This window comes from Colius striatus, chromosome 19 (genome assembly GCF_028858725.1).
Source record: "Colius striatus isolate bColStr4 chromosome 19, bColStr4.1.hap1, whole genome shotgun sequence".
Lineage (NCBI taxonomy): Eukaryota > Metazoa > Chordata > Aves > Coliiformes > Coliidae > Colius > Colius striatus.
Genome location: NC_084777.1, coordinates 4,645,343 through 4,666,298, shown reverse-complemented (window position 1 = coordinate 4,666,298; position 20,956 = coordinate 4,645,343). Strand labels below are relative to the sequence as shown.

General features: G+C 43.3%; 1 protein-coding gene across 2 annotated transcripts in view; it reads left to right on the top strand.

Moving 5' to 3' along the window:
- Positions 1 to 20,956, top strand: part of CFAP77 (cilia and flagella associated protein 77) — a 60,570-nt gene that overhangs the window by 15,858 nt on the left and 23,756 nt on the right. For both annotated transcript variants that reach the window (XM_062011793.1, XM_062011792.1), the window contains exon 2: positions 20,486 to 20,585. In XM_062011793.1, coding sequence (XP_061867777.1) covers positions 20,486 to 20,585 — 100 coding nt within the window. The remainder of the gene's footprint in view (positions 1 to 20,485; positions 20,586 to 20,956) is intronic.

Here is a 20,956-nt window from a genome sequence, read left to right as displayed (position 1 = left end):
ATTAGCTGTGAATCAAACAGAAATTACATGCTAGAAAATAAAGAAGTTGTATGTTTCTTCCAGCTGGTAAGATGCTTCTCTCACAGAAATAATATATACATAAAAGAAAACCTGCAAACAAAGGCTCATCAATCACAAGGCACTAAATTTAATGTCATAGGATCTATATTCATCTTGTAATATTGCGATCATATGTGCTTGTTCCCTTACATGTGATGTAATATTAAATGTATGTGTGTCATAATACTTTAAAATTTCACTATCCTTGTTCTGCTTGTTTTCCTATCATCCTGTTCCCTTTTGAAGAAGAAATACTGGCTTGGAAGTGTGGCTTCAATGGTAAAGTGTATCTTAGAGTAACATGAAATGGCTCACTGAGATCAAGCTTCCCGTAGCTGACCTCTTCAGGCATGTGCCCTCTCCATGTACAGGCTGGGGTCAGTGTCCCCAGTTTGGAGATACCAGGCTGTCTAGTCCTGCCTCTCAGTACATACAGTACTTCTTTTAGCTCTCAAAAATCCTGGCCAAGCTTGGACAAGAGCTTCCCACCATCACTTGTAGTGCTGGAAGCAGCAAGCTAGGAAGTGAGAATGGAATTGCTGTGACCAGCAGCAATGGACTATTTTATACAATAGGAAGTACTCATGCTGCTATACCACTGGAGCTTCTAAATCCAGTCATCTTGGAAAATTCAACCACAATTCATTTACATAGAGGACACATGGAAAAGACAGGTGACTATCACCCATCTAATGTCTCTCAGTCGCCCATGGATGTGCTTCTATTGTCTTGTATACTACTGTTGTTATTTTTCATTTGAAAGTGATGCTGTATTTCATAAGAAGTGGCATCATCCCATGGCTTTCAGGCAATACTTCTGGGTCAGCAATAGCTAGTGAGTCTCAGAGTTTCAGTTCTATACCAGTGTTTCACAGTCCACCGTTAGAAAGGCAGCTGCTGCTCAGAGAAAAGCGTGTTGTTTACTGCTGCTTTAAAAATGTAACAGAGGCACAGCCAGCCCTGGGGCTTCTCTATGATGTTGTAAAATAGTAGGGATTTATCCACAGCTTCCAATACAGGAAAAACACAGGTTTCTGTTATGAAAAAGCTGAATATCAACATACAGCAGAAACTAAACACTGCATATTAGGCACGTGTCTGAGCCTGGAAGGAGATGCCCTCTTCTGGCCCCACTTCTCCTTCCTGCTTGTCTTCAGGAGGAAGGCAAGCAGCTACCAAACTAAATACTAGAAGCTACCAGGCCACGCAGACTGAACATTTCCCTGGCAGAAGGGCAAAAGCAGGAGGAAAAACTGCCAAGAGAGCTCGAGTAGGAACCCTGTGCTTCACCAGAGAGGCCAATGCCACATCTGAATGAAATACCCATCTAAAGCAGAGCTTGTCATTTGGACAATGGGAATTCAGCTTTCCTTGGAAAATTCAATATGTAGGATCTGAACAAACCCAGAAAGAAAAAGCTAAAATTTTGGAGTTTGGCAACTGACATTCAGATGAAGGTAGAACAAGTTCCTGCCTTCTCTTCCCTCATGTTCTTATATAAACAATTTAAGAGATAAGTTGCAGGAGCAAACGTCCAAGCCTGAACCTGGAGCAACGTTAAACATAGCTTTATGGATTTATTCCATCTACCTTTTACTTCACAAAGCAAATAATTTTATTTGCTTTCTATTTTTCACTCCAAGCATCACAACCATCAATGTTAAAAGTAATCCCTCCACAAAAAAACAGCCAACAGATGGAATATGAAAGGATGTGCAAAATCATTCAAGAGACACACAGACACACGCAGTTGCTACAAGTATGCAAGAGTGGGGAAGTAATAATCTGATGTACAGATTGATGCAGGCCACCAGCAGTCTGTAAATACAAAAACCTGCAGTATCACAGCGAGCAGGTGGCCTCATTTCCTTCCTTTATCAATTCCTCCTGTTCCCCCACCCTCTGTCGCAAGAGCACAAAGTCTCAGTGTCTTACTGCGAGGCCTGGATGTTGTTTTCCTGATCAGAGCAGCAGGCTTTGTAGGGAAGATGAAATGATTGCTGACTCTTTTCTTCTCATTAAGTTTGTTTACATTGTGGACCATTGAGGTTTCACTGGCTTTGTGTCTCATGTACTCTGCTTTGAGAACCCCCAGCATTCATAAAAGGGAAGCCAGCTAAACCTGCACAAGTCTTGCATTACTTAGAAAAGTCCAGCATGGACTTTTATCACATATGCATCTTTTTTTCTTGTTTAAAAAAAGCCCAAACTGTAACCCACAAATTAACCGTGCAGAAGGAAGATTGCTATCAGATCTATCCTTAGGCCTGGTGGTTATTGTAACTAAACCCATTCTGGACCAGCAGCCTCCAGAATCAAGGCTCCATTCCACTCCAGCGACTGTGGCCAAGATCACCAAACTCATTCTGATTTTCCAATAACCTAACAGGCATTTGACCCATGTCTTGAAGAGGGCAATGAGCAATAACCTCCCAGTACAATTATCATTTCTGATAATCCATCCATGTGGCAGATAAGGGGAAGATGGCATTTAAAACTTCTGGTCCAGCTTGACTACCCCAGAAGGCAAGGAAGAGAAGGGAATATATGACAAAATTCCCGTTGACTTATCTGAAATCCATTAGCAGAGGCACATGGTGAACTTTATAGCAGCACATTTGCCTCTGCCACTTTGCCCTTCTTGAGCTGCAGAGCAACATCTTTCACCAACCTTAAATTCAAACCAGTTTTGCAATTGATCAGCTCCATATGTATGTAAGTGTGTATATCTCTCCTATCACTATAATTTCCAGACTTATCTACTTCCTCACAACACCTGAATGAAGTGCATTTTTAAATACTTGCTAATCCAAGTACATTTGCAGTAGATCAGGGCAGTTATTTCAACATTGCATGTTCAGTCTGAGTTAACACAGAGGATCTCTGGGGGAAAAAAAATCTATACATTAGAAATATTTAATTGACCACTTGATATTATTTCAGTTCCTCTGTGTTGAATCCTGAATGGTAAAACTTAACACGACTCTTTTTTGCTTGAATTATCCTCCTGCTCTTGCATATATACAAGCTACATGCTGTAATGCAAGACTCATACATTCATCTTAGTAATTTATCTCATTTCCTTTGGAATGGTGTCCCTCAGTGGCTCAGAGAAAGTGGAGCGGTTGTTTTAATAGATTTGAGTTTTATCTGCCTCTCTATTTGCAGCAGAGCATAATAATAATAAATTATGATACTAATAAGTAGGTTGTGCAGAATGGACTACAGTGGTACCACTTCCCTCCCCCTCCAAAAAAGTAATTTATGGGTACATTCTTGTGACTTTAGGGGTGTAATAAATTATCAGGGTTCGTTTTTCCATCCAATTTGAGGCAGTGCAGCTGTGTTTTGCAAGCAATAAACTCTCTTGTTGTATTTCTTAGCTAAGCACTGAAAAACAGTGTGATTTTTTTTTCCCTCCCTTCCCAATTATTGTTGCAACGCCTGGTAGCTTCTCCATAGTTAAGGGTTTGCCAGTGCTTCTATTATAAACCTCAATTTTCAGGGGCCTATAACTTTGCTCTTCTAAATCATAGAGGGCTAGAACTTGTGTACATCTCTGTCAATCTATATGCTTTTTTAACTGGAGGGAAAACAAGCATATTTTTTAAGGAGTCCAGAACTTCTAAATTGGAGCTGTGTGTGGAAGTCAGACACATGGATGTGAGTAGCTGGTGATGCCTGGATACTTCTTCAGCTCCCAAAAAGCCTGTGAGCATCTCTTATTTTGGACATATCTTGGGGCAGTGTTTGGACCTTAATTATATTTTTGACCCAGTGGACAAGAAAGGTAGCACGATGTGCCACTGCTGCTGGAGGTTTGGGGATCAAGTACAAGTCAGCCATTTCCAGAAGCTTTCTCCTTGAAGGTGAAGCCCTGCTGTTGAGTGCTGGCACAGTGGTTCAGCATGATGAAAATACAGAAGGTGTAAAGGAAACTCTGGCAGTTCACCCTTCTCAAGGACCAGCTTGCAGTCTTAGCCACTGCATCGACCAAAACACTGTTCCCAGGGTCTCCGAATTCAAGGAGAGGTTAAGAGTATTTGTGGACCTAGTTCCTATTCCTGATACCTGCCCTCTTTGCATTCAGCCTGACATGAGCAAGGGTCAAAGGAGGAAGGAAGAAAATGAGAAGGTCCAATACCACTAGAATTGCACAATTTCTCTACAGCAACCTCAGAGACCCAGGGTTGGGAAGTACAGTACAATTTCTGCCAGGAAACAGCACATTGCTTCCCCTCTGCAAAATCTTACTGAATGGAGAAAAAAACAGCTGATTTTCTAATACTGCTTTGTACAGGTACAATTGTGTCCTGCTTGTATTGCACAGGCACTGCTCTGCAGCAGGGCACCAAATACCTTCCAGCACAAGGGAGTAAATCAAAAGTGGAGTAAGAATTACTCTGGTTGTTCTTAGGGGGAGCATCATGACAGGGAAGAAGCAGCTCAGAGCCCTTTTGTGTAGGCTGCTATTCCAGCTGCTCTCATATCAGGCCATGCAGCACTATGAGACTAATGCTTCTGCTAAAGCAGCCTTCTACGTGATCAGCAATTAAGCTGTGAAGTCAGCCCCTTAATATTATGTTAACACAGTTCAGTATATTAAATGTAAAACAAGTCATAATTTTAAAGGTACCTCGGCTTACTGAGTTTAAATGAAGGCAGCAGTAGGACTATCACAGCCATATGCAAATCACCTGCATTTTAAAGCTAACAATAGATTTTGCTTTATTGTTTTGGCATTTAACGAGTGGGAAAATAATAAATTAAGCCACATGGGGAATCCCTGGTGCTTTTACAAACTGAACCAGTGCCCATTTGGAGAGAGAACATTCCCCATTTTTTTCCCTAGCTGCATTTCTCTTAACCCACCACCTTATTAAAGCTTATAGGGCAAAATTCTCCTCTCATATTCCTCTGGCAGCTCTTAGTCCACATTCAGCTCTTACTATCTTCCTAGCTGTCTTTCATCCTGTGAGCTCTGTCTGCAGACAGGGAACAGAAGAAGAGTAACGACTGGCTGGGCCATAGGGAGTCAGAAGAAAGATGTTGTCATAGTTTTAGGAGGATTACAATAGCTATTAGAGCATGGACAGTTTTTTCTCCCTGTTGTAATAGGAGATGCACTTGGTAGCTACCAGTGCAGAGTCTGTGGAAGAGGCAGCTGTGTTAGGATGTGGTCAGCAGTAAGCAGGATCCATGCAGTGAAAACAATAGGGACTGGTGTGCCACCATGCCTGGTACCAGCTATGACACCAGCAGCAGACTCATGGCTCGGTGGAGCAGTGTTTGCCTAGAGCTGCATGGCCAAAACAAGGAGGCGGATGAGGGTCTTACCAAGATGACCTCTGTGGTTTGAAGAAGTTCTGAATAGATTTTTAGATTGTGTCACAAGCAAAAAAACCAAAACAACAACAACAACAAAAGAGTGGTATTTTCATTTTAACTCTCCATCTCTTACTGATCAAAGCCCTGAGCCAAGAGTCAGGCTATGCTGTGAAGATCATAGAATCATAAAATGTTTTAAGGTGGAAGAGACGCATAAAGATTACAAGGATCTGGTCATCTCACACCAATTGAAAGGGCAGTTGTTGGTCTCACAAATGGCAATGTTTCGCTTTCTTATCAGGAATGATGAAATCTAGCTTAAAGCAGACCACATCATGGATGTTTGCTCATGAATGCCATCCTAGATGTGTCTTCTCCAGGCCATATCTTTACAAGTCACCAAAATACACTGCTTCATTGCCCATGCTGCTCTGTTGTGTGAACAAGCACAACATTCTTTGTGCAGAGCACGCACACAAGTGTGTTCAACATGTGCTTGCTTTCTGTGTTGTCTACAAGAGATATCAATTATACATGTTCATGAACACATCTCTGCACCCGTGTTTCCCCAGGAACACTTTACCAACAGCAAAGGATGCAACAGAAATCAGGAATCAAGATAAACCAGACAGCCTAAAGTTAACACAACACTGCAGCATTAACTGGCAACAGAAAATTGCCAGGGAGAGTGAAAAATTAAACAAGAAGCAACAGGAATGCAGAGAAAACATTTTGAATGGAAATCTGCAAACCTCAAACAAGTTTGGAGCATGCCTAGGGATAGTTCATCAGCTCCCATCCCATAACTCTGAACAATCTCTTTAAAAAGCCCCTGCAGTCTTGCCACACACGTCTGTTTTCCATCAAATCTATTCAATGCATTTAATCTGTGGTGTGTAATGTTTGCACTTATGTACACCATACATGGGGAAATGGTAGCTAGAGGTTTGTCCAGCACTCTGAATATATGAAGTGCTACACAAGGATTATGGTTATTTTCATCATAATTCTCCACCACTGCCTGTGTTTGAAGTCAGGGATGTCTGGTGGCTGAATCAGACAAGCAGAACACTTGCAAAAGCCCAATTAGCTTCTTATCACCAAAGCTCTTACAAACACTAATGCATTAATTACTGTAAAACTAAGAAATGAGCATTGGTCTGTACCCCTAGTCAGGATGTAACTTGACTGACACTGAGAATTACATGACAAATCTTGTTCATTTATCCCCACTGTGGAGAGGAAAAAAACAAAAGGCAGAGCACCTCACTGGCCACCCTGATCTCAGCCAACAACATCCCTTTGTAAAACCAGAGTCTCAGGAATAAGCACATCCTAGGCTTAGGTCCATTTGAGCATCAATCCTCCATGCAATGCTTTCTGCTACCCTGTTAGAAAATCTAGAGGGTGCTTAAAACATGGAAAGTCTAAAAGTGACATGAGAATAGATGAGGAAAAGCTAAACAGCAAACTAAATGGTTGGCTCTGTAAGAGATGCACAAACATACAAAAGCAAGCTGGCTCTTGGAAGAGCTTTTCAGAGTACTTGAATGTCTCTTAAAAAAAATGGATTAAAATACAGATTCCCCCTATTATTTTTCAATAATAGAAGTGCAGCACAGAACAACTCACTAGTGCCACAAACTACTTTTTCATTTCTGTTTTTGTTTCATGCTTCAATATCTTCTTCCAGCTGCTCGTGTCTCCTTTTCCTTCTCCTCACTTTGATCTATTAGTTTTCCCCAGAAATGGGGTTTATAAATCATTGTAATGCAGCCCTGAGAAAGACGGTGCTTAGTGCAGGGAGAAATACATTGCAGCTAACAGCCACGGCAGGGAGGAAAACTCTCACCTCGTAGTGGGGCTTTGGCGACAGGTTACTGATGGTGCTGGGTTATTTTATGTCTGCATTCGTGCCATCAGGGGCAAGGCCACAGGGAGTGCTGCCTGTACCCCCTTTGCAATATTTCAAGCTTCCTTCTGCAAGCAAAAACAAACTGCTCAGGGGCTCGCAAGGGAAAGGGGGGAGGAAAAACTGCCAGAAGGAGGGGAGGAGAGGCAGGACAGGTGGGGATGGATCACTTAGTTCCTGCTTCTGCAGGATTGCCTCTTTTTAAAGAGAGACATTTGTCCCTTAATGCACCCTGAAAAGATGCAAATTTCATTCAAGTTCAATCTATTGGCAGCAGTGGCAGGATCCAGCTCAGGAACACATCCACCCTTTTGTATTCCCATTTTGCATTTGGAAAAGTTTGTTGCCAGAGGCCTGTGGGCACAGCCGACCCCAGCCTTGCTGTGTGTTGAAGCTGAGGTGTAATGCAGAAGTGCTGCCCCAGTTTGACCCCCATGAGAGCAGATGCAGACACACCTGAAAAAAAAATCTTTTTTAAAATTTGAAACCAAGACTGAGCTCCTTTTTCTAGTCAGGCTTTTGACAGTGGGATACAGCTATTAAAATAATCTAAAATATGAAGCTGAGGGCGGTGCAAGGCTGGGCACCAGATCACTGAGCAATCTCAAGAACAGCCTTTCCAGCTCAAGTTGGTGGAAGGGCTGCTGTAGCACTTGTGGCAGGATACTGTGGCCAGCTTGGGGTGATGGTTTGAGTGTTCCCCCAGCAAGGAAATGTCCCCTGAGTCCCCTCCCAGGAACAAGGATTAGGCCTTAACTGCACAAAACCCAATATCATCATATGGCCAAATCTCTGTCAGCAGAGGTTGAGGTACTTACCCCTCCTGCCCTGGAGTGCAGCATGGATTAAGGACCTATTGCCAACCCTATATAATTAGGGAGAAATATCTTCATAACCACCTAAGAGCAGCACAATCACACACAAGTTACAGGCTCTTTGAAGCATTTGCTGTGTTTTTAGGATCACCAGCTCCTAATAAGACAACCCCAGGCAGATACACCATCCTTCAGTTTCAAAAGCACACAAAAGAGACACCATGCTGGAATCTTACCTCTATCTTTAACAAAGCATTACCCCCTCCTCACCCTCTTCCCCATAATTGCCTTGTTATTGTCATTGGTGCCATTGTTCATTGGCTCAGCCGTAGAGAGGCCCGAGGGAGCAGTTCTGCCTTAGCTAAACCAATATCTCCTGCAATAACCCCCTGCAGTTTCCCCTTTGCTATCCCATGTTGAATAAATCCTCCATCTCTGTTTGCTGAATGATCATAAAGATATGATTGAAGTTTCAGATTTATGGTTTCCTTCGAATCGAGGAGCAACTCCAATAATGCCAGAGCCTGTTTGCTGACTGCTTTTGACAGGATATATGTAAAGGGAGATTTGTAAGAGCAGAAACAGGAAGGCAAAGATCAAAGCTAGGTATTTTCCACACATGTGTTGCACACACGTGCAGTCATGTGTAGGAGTTAAATTTACACACACTTCCAGAGCATCCTCTGTCCAAGGACCTCACTGTGGTTCCCAAGCACCCTGGCAAGGCAGAGTGTGTGCACAATATTTTACTCTAACAGCAAGTCTGTCTCAAGTAACCACACAAGGGACCCACAAGAATCGGTTGCTTGGTAAAGGAGTATCCTAACTAAAGATTTCACACAACTCTACTGAAAACTACTCTAAAGTGCTTGCTGAAGGCTGGGAGATGGCTGTATATTAAGGTGGTCTTTACCAGCATCTTCATTCTCTACATCCCATGAGTTTCCTCAAAATTGTGTTAATGCAATCCTCTGGGTGCCTGGGATGCTCTTTGGGGAGACCAGAGGATCCCTCTTGCTCCTACGGGAGAACATCCCAGCTGTTTCCTCTGATCAAAGCACCACCATCCAAAAAAGCAACCAAAGGGGCCTTACACATAGAGCCAAAAGCAGCTGTCTCTCAAGGACATCCAGAGTTGCACTTTCTCTGAGGAGCCAACAGCCTCCAAGAGCAAACAAGAGAATCTGGTGTATGATTATGAACTTCAAGCTGGGAATGGTTACCGCCTTCCCTAGTGCTGTTGTCTTGGCCTGAGTGTTAAAACCCTGCTTGCCCCAGCAGAACTTAGTGAGCCATCTCTGTCATACAGCTCTGTCCTGGGAACTGCACATCATGGGGCACATTGCTGTCCAGATTCAGTTCAATATCAGTCTTTATGAATAAACCACCACAGAGGTGCAACGAAATCAAAGTCTGTGACTTTGATACCAAAATCTGAACAGAGCATCTGAAATGCATTTCCTCCAGCCCTGTGGTCGCAGCACATTTGCTTTTCCTGCATTCACGGTCATTTATGCTCATTCTCATTTCAGCAAAAACCTATAAAACTCTTACAGCACGATGCAGTCCTAAATTAAATGCACTTTAACATCCCCATATAACAAGGGAGTCTTTGCTCTTTTAAATTAATGCGTGTAGCCAAGAAGGGGACCTTTCCTGGAAAATTTATTCCACTTGATTTGGAGACAGAAAACCCCACCTCATTCCACCTTCTGTGAGAGCAAAGATGATTTTGTGTGTTATAATGAGGAATTTGTAATAAGGAGAGCATTGTGCGTTGGACTAACTCCGAAGCGAGCAGCAGAAGGCTCCTGTGAACGGCACTGTTTGTGTGATGGATGGTCAGATTTTTCCTCAGTGCATTACAAAAGAGAGAGGAGAGGGGAAAAAAAAAAAGCAAGATAAAAATATCTTCCATTTTCTCCCTAATTTGTAGTTTTCTGGTGTTAGCAAGGCTTATAAGACACATGCTCCCAATTAGCTGCTCCTCTTAATTTAAATGCTTCATAAATTATCTCCTGCGCTTGTGGATTATCACTTCATAATGCGAGTTAGCATTTAAATAAATAGCTGCGATGTAGGAAATTAGAGAGGTTTACAGTCTGAGGCAGCAGGATAATGAAGGAAAATACCACAGCAGCTGAACAGGGGTTGGGAGAAATGTGATGAGACTGATTTCCTCCCCCCGTTTACCTTTTAGCAACCAAATTTGGACTGCAGCAAGGAAAATATGGGTCAGAACCCCAGCTGAGCAGGAGCCTTTCGTAATGGCTGAGCAGGAAGGGAACACAGAGAATGCTGAAACATGTAAAACATCTGATTTAGCAAATATGATGCAATTATGAAGTGACTTTTTGGAGCCAACTCTCGGTTGCCTCACAAGGTAGCCCCTTTGAAAGAAACTGGGCTACTTGTGTACATCACCTGAGCAGTAGCTGACCCCTTATGTTCTACTCTTTCAGAAAAAAAATATATAGGACTGGGGAGATAAACAATAGAACAAAGCAGAGCTGAAACTGTATCGAAAAAATCTGGTGGGGAAAGCAATGAGGGAGTCAGAGGTAGTATTATGGGGAATTTTAGAGAGATATTTCTCTTTCAAAGATAATGAGCGTTAATGGTAAGCCAGAAAACTCTTGCCATGTTTTTAGCACCATTAATAAGATAACCCATAGGCAATAATAGTTTTTAACCATTGGCAGCAACTTCCCCACGCTATTTCAGCCCAGTTTCACAATTATTATCATAAATGTAGAAAATTAGGCAGACAGGGCAGGGAAAAACCTCATGACAACTCCTTGGGGGACTAAGGCTCTCTCCAGTGCTTGCTGGTCTTGTCTTTGGTGTCACTTCCTTTTCTGCCACAGGAGAAAACTCTGGGCAAGATCCTGAATCAATCACACTTGACTGCCACCAACTTCTTTGGGAGCTGAGGACGCAGAGGCAGTAGTGGGCTGAGGACTCTTTGGTGTTTGTCTTGCAGAAAGCCCAAGGTTGAGCACTGCAGCTCTCAGGGAAGTTCAGCTATTACAGCTCCCTGCTTGCTCACACACTGAAGTCCCAACGTGTCAAAACCAGGGATATTTTTTTCTAAAATACATGAAAATCATAGAAGCCTTGACAGCCTTGACCAAAGTCCAGCCTTAGGCAGGAGTAAAGTTATTAGTTACCTTATTTCCCAGAGAAAGTCTGACACATTAGGATTTCACAGTAACTGGCTGTAAATGTAATGGGCAGGGTGTGATTTTGCTCACTGGGTTTTGCAGTTAAATTTCAGCATGTTGAATACATTTTGCTGTAGGACAGAGCAAATGATTCGGGCAGATTCTTGCATTAGCACAAGACCCTCTGTGCTTAATGGGAGTTCTGTCTAACTGACAGCACAATTTGGGTCTTCACTGTATTTAATATACTTCAAGAGCGGGGGTCAAATCGTCTCATCATTTACATCCATACAACCCTGCTAATCCCAGGAGAACTGCAGAGTGGAAGCTCAGGATAACCTGTAACTGACTCAATTTTCTCTGCTTAGCACCTTCCAGTTAATTTTTCTAACAATGTGCCCCAAAATGCTCTTGATTATCATCTCAGTTCTTCCTAAGTTGATAGGACCGAACAGAGGCATCTAGACTGAAACCTGTTGGAAGGAGGTTTCTGCCCAGATCCCTCAGGACACACTAGTGGAGTCTGTAGCTGTTGCTTGGATAAGATGTACTTTACCCTGCAGAGAGTCAAGGCAGCACAGCAGGAACCCCATTTTATCCTATAATTTTCTATTCCAGCACACAGTGTTTAGAAAGGGAAAAAGAGACTCATCCCACTCCAACCAACATCTGAAAGGTTACAGGAGCTCTTCATCCCTTAGAGTTTCCAGGTGCTAAAAGAAAAGCTCTGTGGGCCAAAATACCCGTGTTCACAGCTCTGCAATGGCTCTGTCCTCCGAGGCACATTTGCATCTCTGTTACCATCACTATCTTCTGCATGAGCAACAAATGGCCACAAGTGCTACTGGTTTCCTCTGTGCTTAGAGCCTGATAAGTTTCTATCTTGCCAGAGTATGAAGACACAGAACCCAATTCTTCTATCCCAACTGCAAGGGCTCTTCAGGTCTAAGAAAAACCTGGCAGATGTGTTGGATGCTGAATGCAGGAGATAGAACTGGAAACCCCAGGACTCGATTCCTTCAGGGAGATGCTGCCATTTTTTTATAGAATCACCTTTTTTTTCCCCTAAAAGAGCATTTTAAATAATAAAATTGGAAGCTACTGCATATATCTTTCCAACTGATCTACTAATCATATTTCTTCAAATTTTATATCCCTGACCCTTGTAAAGGGATTGCAAGGAAGGCGTTTTTTAAGCTGCATTTTAATAAGTCAATATGAAAGCTCAAAATTATTTAAAGCTTCTTAAATAGGATTATATTTGATTTCTTGTGGGAATAGTGGGGGATAGTCTAGTAAAGATGTTCTGTCCTGCTGAGGTTTTATTACATTAAAGAAACAGCATCCTTTTTTAACAGCAAAAAACTTTATCTATTCTCTAATGAAAATGGAGATTAGTCTGTACATGAGATGACTGAAGTTGGTAAGTTCCTGCATCTGTGATCAGAGATTAGAGTTTCTCCTTGAGTGAAAGCTGAGAGATTCCTGAGGTTTGCCCGAATTTAACAAGTTGTCTGTTAGTTTAAAATATTTGAATGTTTTGTTCTAGGAAGTACCACAAGTACCAGTAGCTCATTTACAACCAGGGACTGAATTTGGCCCTAAGAATCAGGGGTCTGTGCCACTGGGGAACTAATTCTGCCCTGTGGGGAATGTGGCCATAGTCAGTCTGATTGAAAAGGCCCACACTCACTTGCATTCAACTCATTTAAAGAATGGCAGCTTATATGAATGCAGCATTTAGCCTAATCTATATCCCTCCACAAAAAAATCAGGAGGAGAAAATAAAAGCTACCTGTATGGAGTTGAAGGAGCCATTAGCAACTTAAACAGCGTGAGCAGCAGCTTTGCTAAGCTGAGTTGCACTAGACGTAATCTGGGACAACATCTGGCCTTGAGAAGGAGGTTGTAGAGTAGCTATCACTAAGAATGAAATGTAGAGAAAAGGTCAGAGCTGATAGGTAGAAACTTGGTTTTTTAGAAAACCAAACCAAAGCTTTGTCCCATCCCTTTAACATTCAGAGGAGGTTTTCTCTCATCCTCAAACATCCCACATCCTGCTCTCAGCTAAACATTGGTGCTCTCACTGAAGCCAACAAACACTAAACAAAAGCTTTCCCTGGCAGAACTTGGCTTCAGAGTTTGCAACACAGCAAATATCCCCAAGGTTGTGTTTCTCTAGGAAATGACAATCCCACCTCACCCTTTCCAGCTACTGTCTGGACAGTCAAATGGTAAAATAGCCTTTTTGCCAAGGTGCCACACACTATTCTGCCCACATTCTCCCCAAAGATCCCAAGAACTGCTGCTGCATCAAAGACAGAATTATTCCACTGATTTTCCCACCCCGACCTGTCCATACACACCTCCATTTCTCCTCTAGTCTTGCCTATAGAGAGTTCAAGGATTCAGGGATATCTCTCTCCATTCAGCTTCTCCAAGGCCACCCCCCCAGTCTATACCAAACGTCTCTGCCATTGTCTCTACCTGTCCTCACATCTCTCCCAGGCTCATTCTGCCTCAGAGGCAAATGGTGGTTCTAGCTCAAGAAAGGTCAGGTACGACCTCAGTCTAGCAGTAGCTGTAAACTGCACCCATCTTCATTTGGCCCAAATAGCTCATCCTTCCTGCCAGCAGCTTTGTCTTCTGACTACAGACCACGCTGCTTCTTCAGGGCTTGTGAGCAAGCAGGAGCTGATGTGAACTTCACAAGCTGTGACACTGACTACAGACACACATATGCTGCTTTGACCTTCAGTGCTGGCACAAAACCTTACACAGACACAAATTTTTCTTCAAGTCAGGAACAGATTTAATAGAGCAAGAGAAGATCATTTTCAATATTTCCATCTCAATTATAGTCAAACACCTCAGTGAGTCTCAGCCTTTGGGGCTGTACCTGAGCTGCCTGCTCCCAGCACTGAGACTGTCGGCAGAATCAGCAGAAATTGCACAACTGGGCAAGGTGTTGGTGATTTATCAATGCTGAAGTAATTCATACTGACACAGAGGCACTGAGGAGGAGCTCAGGGTCCAGCAGGTTCCCCCAAAGACGTGAGAGTTTTATGGTGCCACACACAGAAAGCAGCAGACTTGGGATCTTAGCAAAGAACATCTTTTTCCAAAGCCATTTTTAAAGAGCAGAGCAAAGCAGCCCAGTTATGGAGAAAGGCAGTTTTAACAATTGTGACACCCTACTGCTAATTGTCCTTCTAACAGCATGTTATCTGCTAACTCAATAAAGAGTGAGTAGCATTCAAGAGTCCCATAATTTTGGGGCACACATGATTTTTCAATAGAAAACTAGAAGGTGAATACACCCAGAAAGACTAATGAAAGTATTGTGTATGCAAATACTTTCGTATCTGCCTGGCCCTTTAAAACCAAAACGATAGAGTTCATTTGCATTTAGATCTCTTTGGCTCCCTCTTTTCATCTAAAGACAAATCCTCACAAAGGCTGCTTAATTAGACCAAATTAGATTTCCACCTAGTGGCTTGTCATTCATTAGAAAATGCTGTTCTTTTTTTCTGTTGTGGTAATTATAGGCTGGTCTCGCAGTGTTCACTTCAGGCTCAAAGTATGACTTGCATTCATGATTTTGTGCAGATGAGAGGAAAATTATTCAGTTGCATCAAGTCTGCCCATTTTACAAGTTGGATAAAGATCATCGCTGGAGTCTTTTATGTAATGGGGTATACTCTTTCTTAAGTCTTTAATGATTAATTGTAATAGCATATCTCATGGCAATTTTCAAGACTAAAAGCTAAGTACAAACAAGTTCTCATGCAAAGCTACTGTACCAGATAGCAGGTGGCCTCCCTTAGATATGGGTATCTGTGTGTGAGGCCTTTGGTTGTCAGAGTTATGGCCCCGCCATGAGCAGAGAAGATGGAAAGGGGCAGGCTGGTGCCTGAGCTTGGGTAGGTAGAACCCTGGGCTGGAAGTGCCTTATCTAACCACCATATCTAACCCAGTGAGGGGGATACCCATGTCCCACTTACCCTTGAAACCTTCTGCTGCCAGCATTATGCTTCTAGAAGCACGCAGAACCTAGAGGGGAAAATCTTCCACATTTAGACCTGACACTCAAAGGTTTGTGGGTAATAAGGCTACAAATCCCAGTGCAGGACAGTCAGGAGCAGAGGTTAGTGCTGACTGCATGTGTAGGCATAGTCTGGGTGAGCAGCATCTCTACCCTGTCTGGAGTATTTGGAATGAAAGGAGTTAAACTCACAGCAAGACCCTCAAGCTTTACCATTCCTGTCTTTGAGGGCGGCAGTTTGTCCAGCCATCACTCTTTTCTCTGGAAGGTTCACATCACTGTGGAACACTGTAATAATTCAGTCTCCAACTCTTAACACAGTAGAGTACTGGGAAGAGTCCACTTATCTCCCCAATCCAAACTCCATTCCCTTTGCTGTCCTGTGTGGGCACTCTGATTCCCTGCCTCAGTTGTCCCACTGTTACAGTGGGATTAATCACCAGTGGCATCTTTTGAAGCTTAATAAATCAGGGACAGATTTTGTGGTCCTTCATCAAGCAAAACTTCCTTTGACTTTGACCTTTAATGTTTATGAAAAGCTTCAAAGATAACTGCCAACTTAATAATCTTCTTGGGAGTGGAAGTTACAAGCAGTTAGTGGCAGGCAGCCCAGGAGCCACCAGCCCCTGCTAGGATATCTTCTGCACTAACAAGTCTAGATGGTTTTTTATAACATTCTTGTTTCCTCAACCATTTTTTGTGAGAGAGGGAAAGTAAGTTTTTTCCCCTCCACCTTTAAAAAATTCTCATCAAATTTGCCTCTCTCAAAACACTGAACATTCCCTTTCTCATCTACCTAAACCTGATGTTGAGTTACTGTCCCCCAGAGGCTTTCAGTAGCTCAGTTCTGATGTATCCCTGCACTTTGTAGCTCACTGCCTTCTTCGAGTGTAATCAAACATCAAGCTAAGTAGCAAATAAATCTCCCGATCTCATAAGCTGCACAGCAAGATCATGTAAATGCAAATGAAGGGCTTGATTTCAAGCTGTCGCGGGGGGAAGGAGGGAAAAATGCTGGGCCTTGTCACTGCAATCACTTCACTCTGCAAGTGCAGTAAATCTGCAATAATAATAGTAATGGCAGCGTGATGGGAGGCTTTACTGTACAAGGGGGTGTAATGAAAAAGGGAACAGAAGGTAGGGAAGGAAGCAGAGCCTGGCAGGCTGAAAATGCATCGGCACAGGGTTTCCAGGAGTCCACAGGGCAGAGCTGTTGAGGAGGGGATGGGGCAGCCCTGGCTGAGTCAGAGCAGAGAGCATTCATGATTTGCCCAGCATTCCTCCTAGTAAAGAGCTGCCTCAGGTGCAGGGATTAAAAATCCATGCCTCCATCACTCACTGTACCTCTCTACACAGACATTTCCCACCCCTCTCACGGTCTCTGTAGTCTTTAGAAAATGGATGCAATATGTGCTGATGGGCCATAAATACCATGGGATGAAACACACACAAGTCTTGCAACAAAGCCTGGAATTCTTAAAGGTTTTGTACTTCCTTAGCTTTGTAATGCTCCCACCTCTTAGCAACCTTTCTGAGCTTGCCTCTTCTTTCACAGCAAAAAATTTCTTACACCATTAAACCCTCAAATACAAATCCAGGGCAAATCAGAAGCTACCTGGCAAAGACCAAGCATCTCAATACACCCAACAGCTCTCACTCTTCAGCCAACAAGGGTATCTCCACTGATCAAACACCCCCACCTCTGTGCTCTGACCAGTCTGAGCATGGCACCCTCCAAACCCAGTTCAGACATGCCTGGTTCTACCACAAACATTGTCACATCCAAGGGGAAAGGATGCATTAGCTGAGGCCTTACAGACAGTTTAAGAGTGCAAACAAAGCCTCAGCACATGACTTACAGCCCTGGGAGAAGGATGATGATCTCTACAGAATGCTGTGGGAATGCTTCAGGAAAAGTCTAGAGCTGCCTTTTCCAAATGGGCTGGATAAACAGTATTTAAGATGCTGGATTTTCCTCTCTGAGGTCGTAAAGGGAAAAAACTTGCAGAAGGTACCCAGAGAAAATTAGGACCGCCTGGGATGCAGAGAGAGACGGTTTTAATTAGAGCCAAGAGGTGGGAAATAAGGCAGAGAAATGACATCTTAATGAGGTTTAATGAAGTTGTCTGCTGATGGGCACAGCTGTCAGACAGATCTGTATTCCAGCCAAGCAGCTTTGTGACAGGCTAAACCTGAATGCAGGAAACAGTGCTGGAGCTGAGGAAGAAAAAAGGACTTTCTGTATCAACTTTGGCTTGCTCTCCCCACTGCTTTATGACACAGAGTGCCTACAATGCCCCAGGACAAACAAATGAAACCAGCCCATGAGGTTGCAGCAATGTTTTGCTAATTTATGAATGAGAAAGGCTGTAATCTTGGATTACACTGAGCAGGATTCATTCCTGCTACCTCCTTCCCCTTCTTTGCTTTCATGGGTAAAAGATTTTGGCAGGCAACAAGAGTCCTCTGAGTGTGTTGATTTTCTTCAGGCACAGGCTCTCTCCATGTTCAACACACTGGACCAGATTATTTTTTTTTAATTAATCATCCAGCACCTTCAGCTTTATTTATTCAGTGCAAAGTGACTGTAAAATACCACCTGATCATAAAAGAAAACAGCGTGCACTCATTTTGCAACGGAGTAAATACCCAACTGCGTTGGCTTCAAGGGCTCTACCAAAGAAACTCTTTCAATCCTGCCATTTCTGCAATTCTACAGTTCTGCATTCAAAGGTCTGGAAGCAGCTTTGCCACAGGTTATAAACTACTCTCCTCTCCTGCAGTTTCTCAGCAATTTTCTCCCATCTGCCACACCTTTGCTGTCATAGCAGATTTCTGACCTCACTTAGCTGATCTGATACCAGAACATGATCCCTGGAAAAAGCCTTTTCTCATGCATCTGTGGAACATTACACCATTTCCCTTATATATCAGTGACAACTAATCTAAAAATAGCTAGTGTACAAGTGCCTGTAAATACAGGGGAAATAGATCAGCAATGAAAGCTACTTTATCATCCCTGGCACCGGTTGATACGCTTTGTGCGAGCTCCCCAGCTCACACCCAGCATGCACATATGGTTTAGCACTGCCATGTGATATTTCAGTTACAGTGGCACTAAAAGCTCGCTCACTCCCTTGTGCTCAGTGCTGGACACATCTGCAAGAGATAGTCCCTTTCTCTGCTAGAGGTTCACAGGAGGAAGCTGGGGGTTTTAAGTCTATTAAAGGATCTTAACAAGCCCAGAAAAGTAATCTTTCTGGTGAACTTGTGCTTCTGAGAGTCATGGGAATCCACACCTGCCCTATGGCATCACAAGTGTGTAAATTTAGTATGACTAAGATGAAGAACCTCTGTCCCATATCTGGGAAGAAAAACCCTGGATTTACTTGAAAGCATCACTGTATGGGCTTGCAGGCCCAATGATCCCAATGACCACAAGCTGGCAAAGCTTCCAGCCAGCTTGCCAGGATCTGCCAAGGAGCAGGCCTGTTGTCACAGCATGAACAAGTCACTCAGGCAAACGGGCATGATCTCATGCCTGGACATGCTGGTGAGGAGTCTGATGCCACAGTCACTAGGTGCCTTTAAGTTTTTGTGCAGCTGCCTAAGGAGACAAGAGCTGAGAAACTCCAAACTGAATGCACCATAAAATTACTCCAGAAAAAAGTGTTTGAGGAATTACCAGCAAATCCTAGAGACCTGAACACAGAGCCCTCTGGAAAGATGTCTGTTTTGGACAGGGGTTAACCCTTGCTCTCCAGGCAAAACTGGCTCAGCAGGAGTTTTTGTTGAACTGAGGGTGATGCAGAACAGCTCAAGGTGCTCAGGAGAATCATACACTCCTGGTGATTACCCTTTAAAAACACATTGGAAAGAGGCCACTAGGCTGACAGGAGAGTTGTGGCTGCTGCAAAGCCCTGGACAGGGTTTGCACAGTGCTGGCAAATCTTGATTTGGATGATGTTATTATATAAGCAGCTCCCATAAGCTGTGTCCCTTATCAACCACTGTACACCCTCAACCTGCCAGAGTGGCCCATTGGAGGAGGTTCATTTTCAGTCTCATTCTTTTCACTCAGAAAGGGTTGCATTTGATTCAGCATGTCCTGATCCAGAGAGGACTCACACTGGGGTGTAATCATGGTCATCTCAATGTTAATGTTCAATGATTTAGCCATGAAAAGCACTAGAGTAGGATTTCAGCACTTTCATTCTCCCAACAGGACCTGCCAATACCTACAACCAGACAGCTCCTTGAACACCCTTCCCATGGAAAATAACCTGTCCCAAAGCACTCACACCATGTCTCAGGCTCCAGGGGACTGGTTGCCTGACCCTGCTCCAACTTCCTCTAGCAGGAATGCACAGACTTAAGGCTACCAGACTGTCACTCCTTCTCCACCATCTTCCTTTCAAGCAGCAATAAGGTTTCAGGACACACATCCTGCAGTGACTTCACCATGGAGATGGGGAGGATAGAGACAAAGGGGTGAGGAGAGATCAGTTAATCCCACAGACACCACCAAGTTGGGACACACATGGGCTGGGGAAGAGTTCATTTTAAAACTAAACAGAATTGAGGTTATTGAGCTCAAGTTCTCTTCTATGCTATAAACCCTAGGATCTGTTTCCCCTTGTTCATCCCCTGCAACATGCCTTGCATCTTGATTATTGTGGGACAGGATTGGCAATATGATTGTGCTTGGGGAGGTTTATATCAGATTTCTAGGAGGATGCACAACTTGGAAATTAAATAACCTAAATGGAAGTTCAGACTAGCTGCAGAGTCTCCCCAGCAGGTACCACAGCTGGGCATCCCAGCCAAAGGAGAGATTAGCCAAACAAGGAGACTGCAAGCCCACATATATATATATATATATATATATATATATATATATTTGGGTCAGGATCCCTATTTTCCACAAAGCTAGAGGTTGCTTTGTAACTCAAAATTGAAATTCAGCATCTCTTAGGCTTCAGTTTCATGACTGTGAACTCTCATTTTGTACCATAGCACTTGCCTATGCAGTGGGATTCAAACCCCTTCCAAGTGGAGCCACAGCCATTCCCGTGTCTGTGGCCACCTTCTGTTACCAGATTTATTTTCAGGGGCTTTAACTTATCAGGAAGGCTCTTCACACTTCTCCTTTCTTCTGCAGGCAGAACTGGGGAAGCCCCAGAGAAATTGCTACACCTTGCCAGGCTTTGATTTTTCATATGGGCTGTACAGCCAAAGGATGGATGGAGGAGTCCCTGAAGGTATGACACTGCCACTAAAATATAGACCTGCAACAAAGTCCTAATGCTAGTAGGGACTTTCCTCTCCTTCCCAGTACTCTTTGATGTTTCTCATCAAGCTGAAGCTCCAACATCTACCCACTTTCATTAATATCATCCAAATTGCTTGATGACTATTAAAGTTTCTTTATCAGAGTGGAAAATTTTATAGGATCACACAAAGCCCAAACAGAGAAGGATATGGCACCTGCAGAGTGACACACCTGACCAGTTTCATAACTTTATTAGAGCTCCTACTTTGTGTTCTCAGGTACAATTTCCTTGTGAAATCACACCTGCTAAGCAATGCAGGGTAGAGGGTGGGAAGACATCCAATTCAGATGGGAGATGTC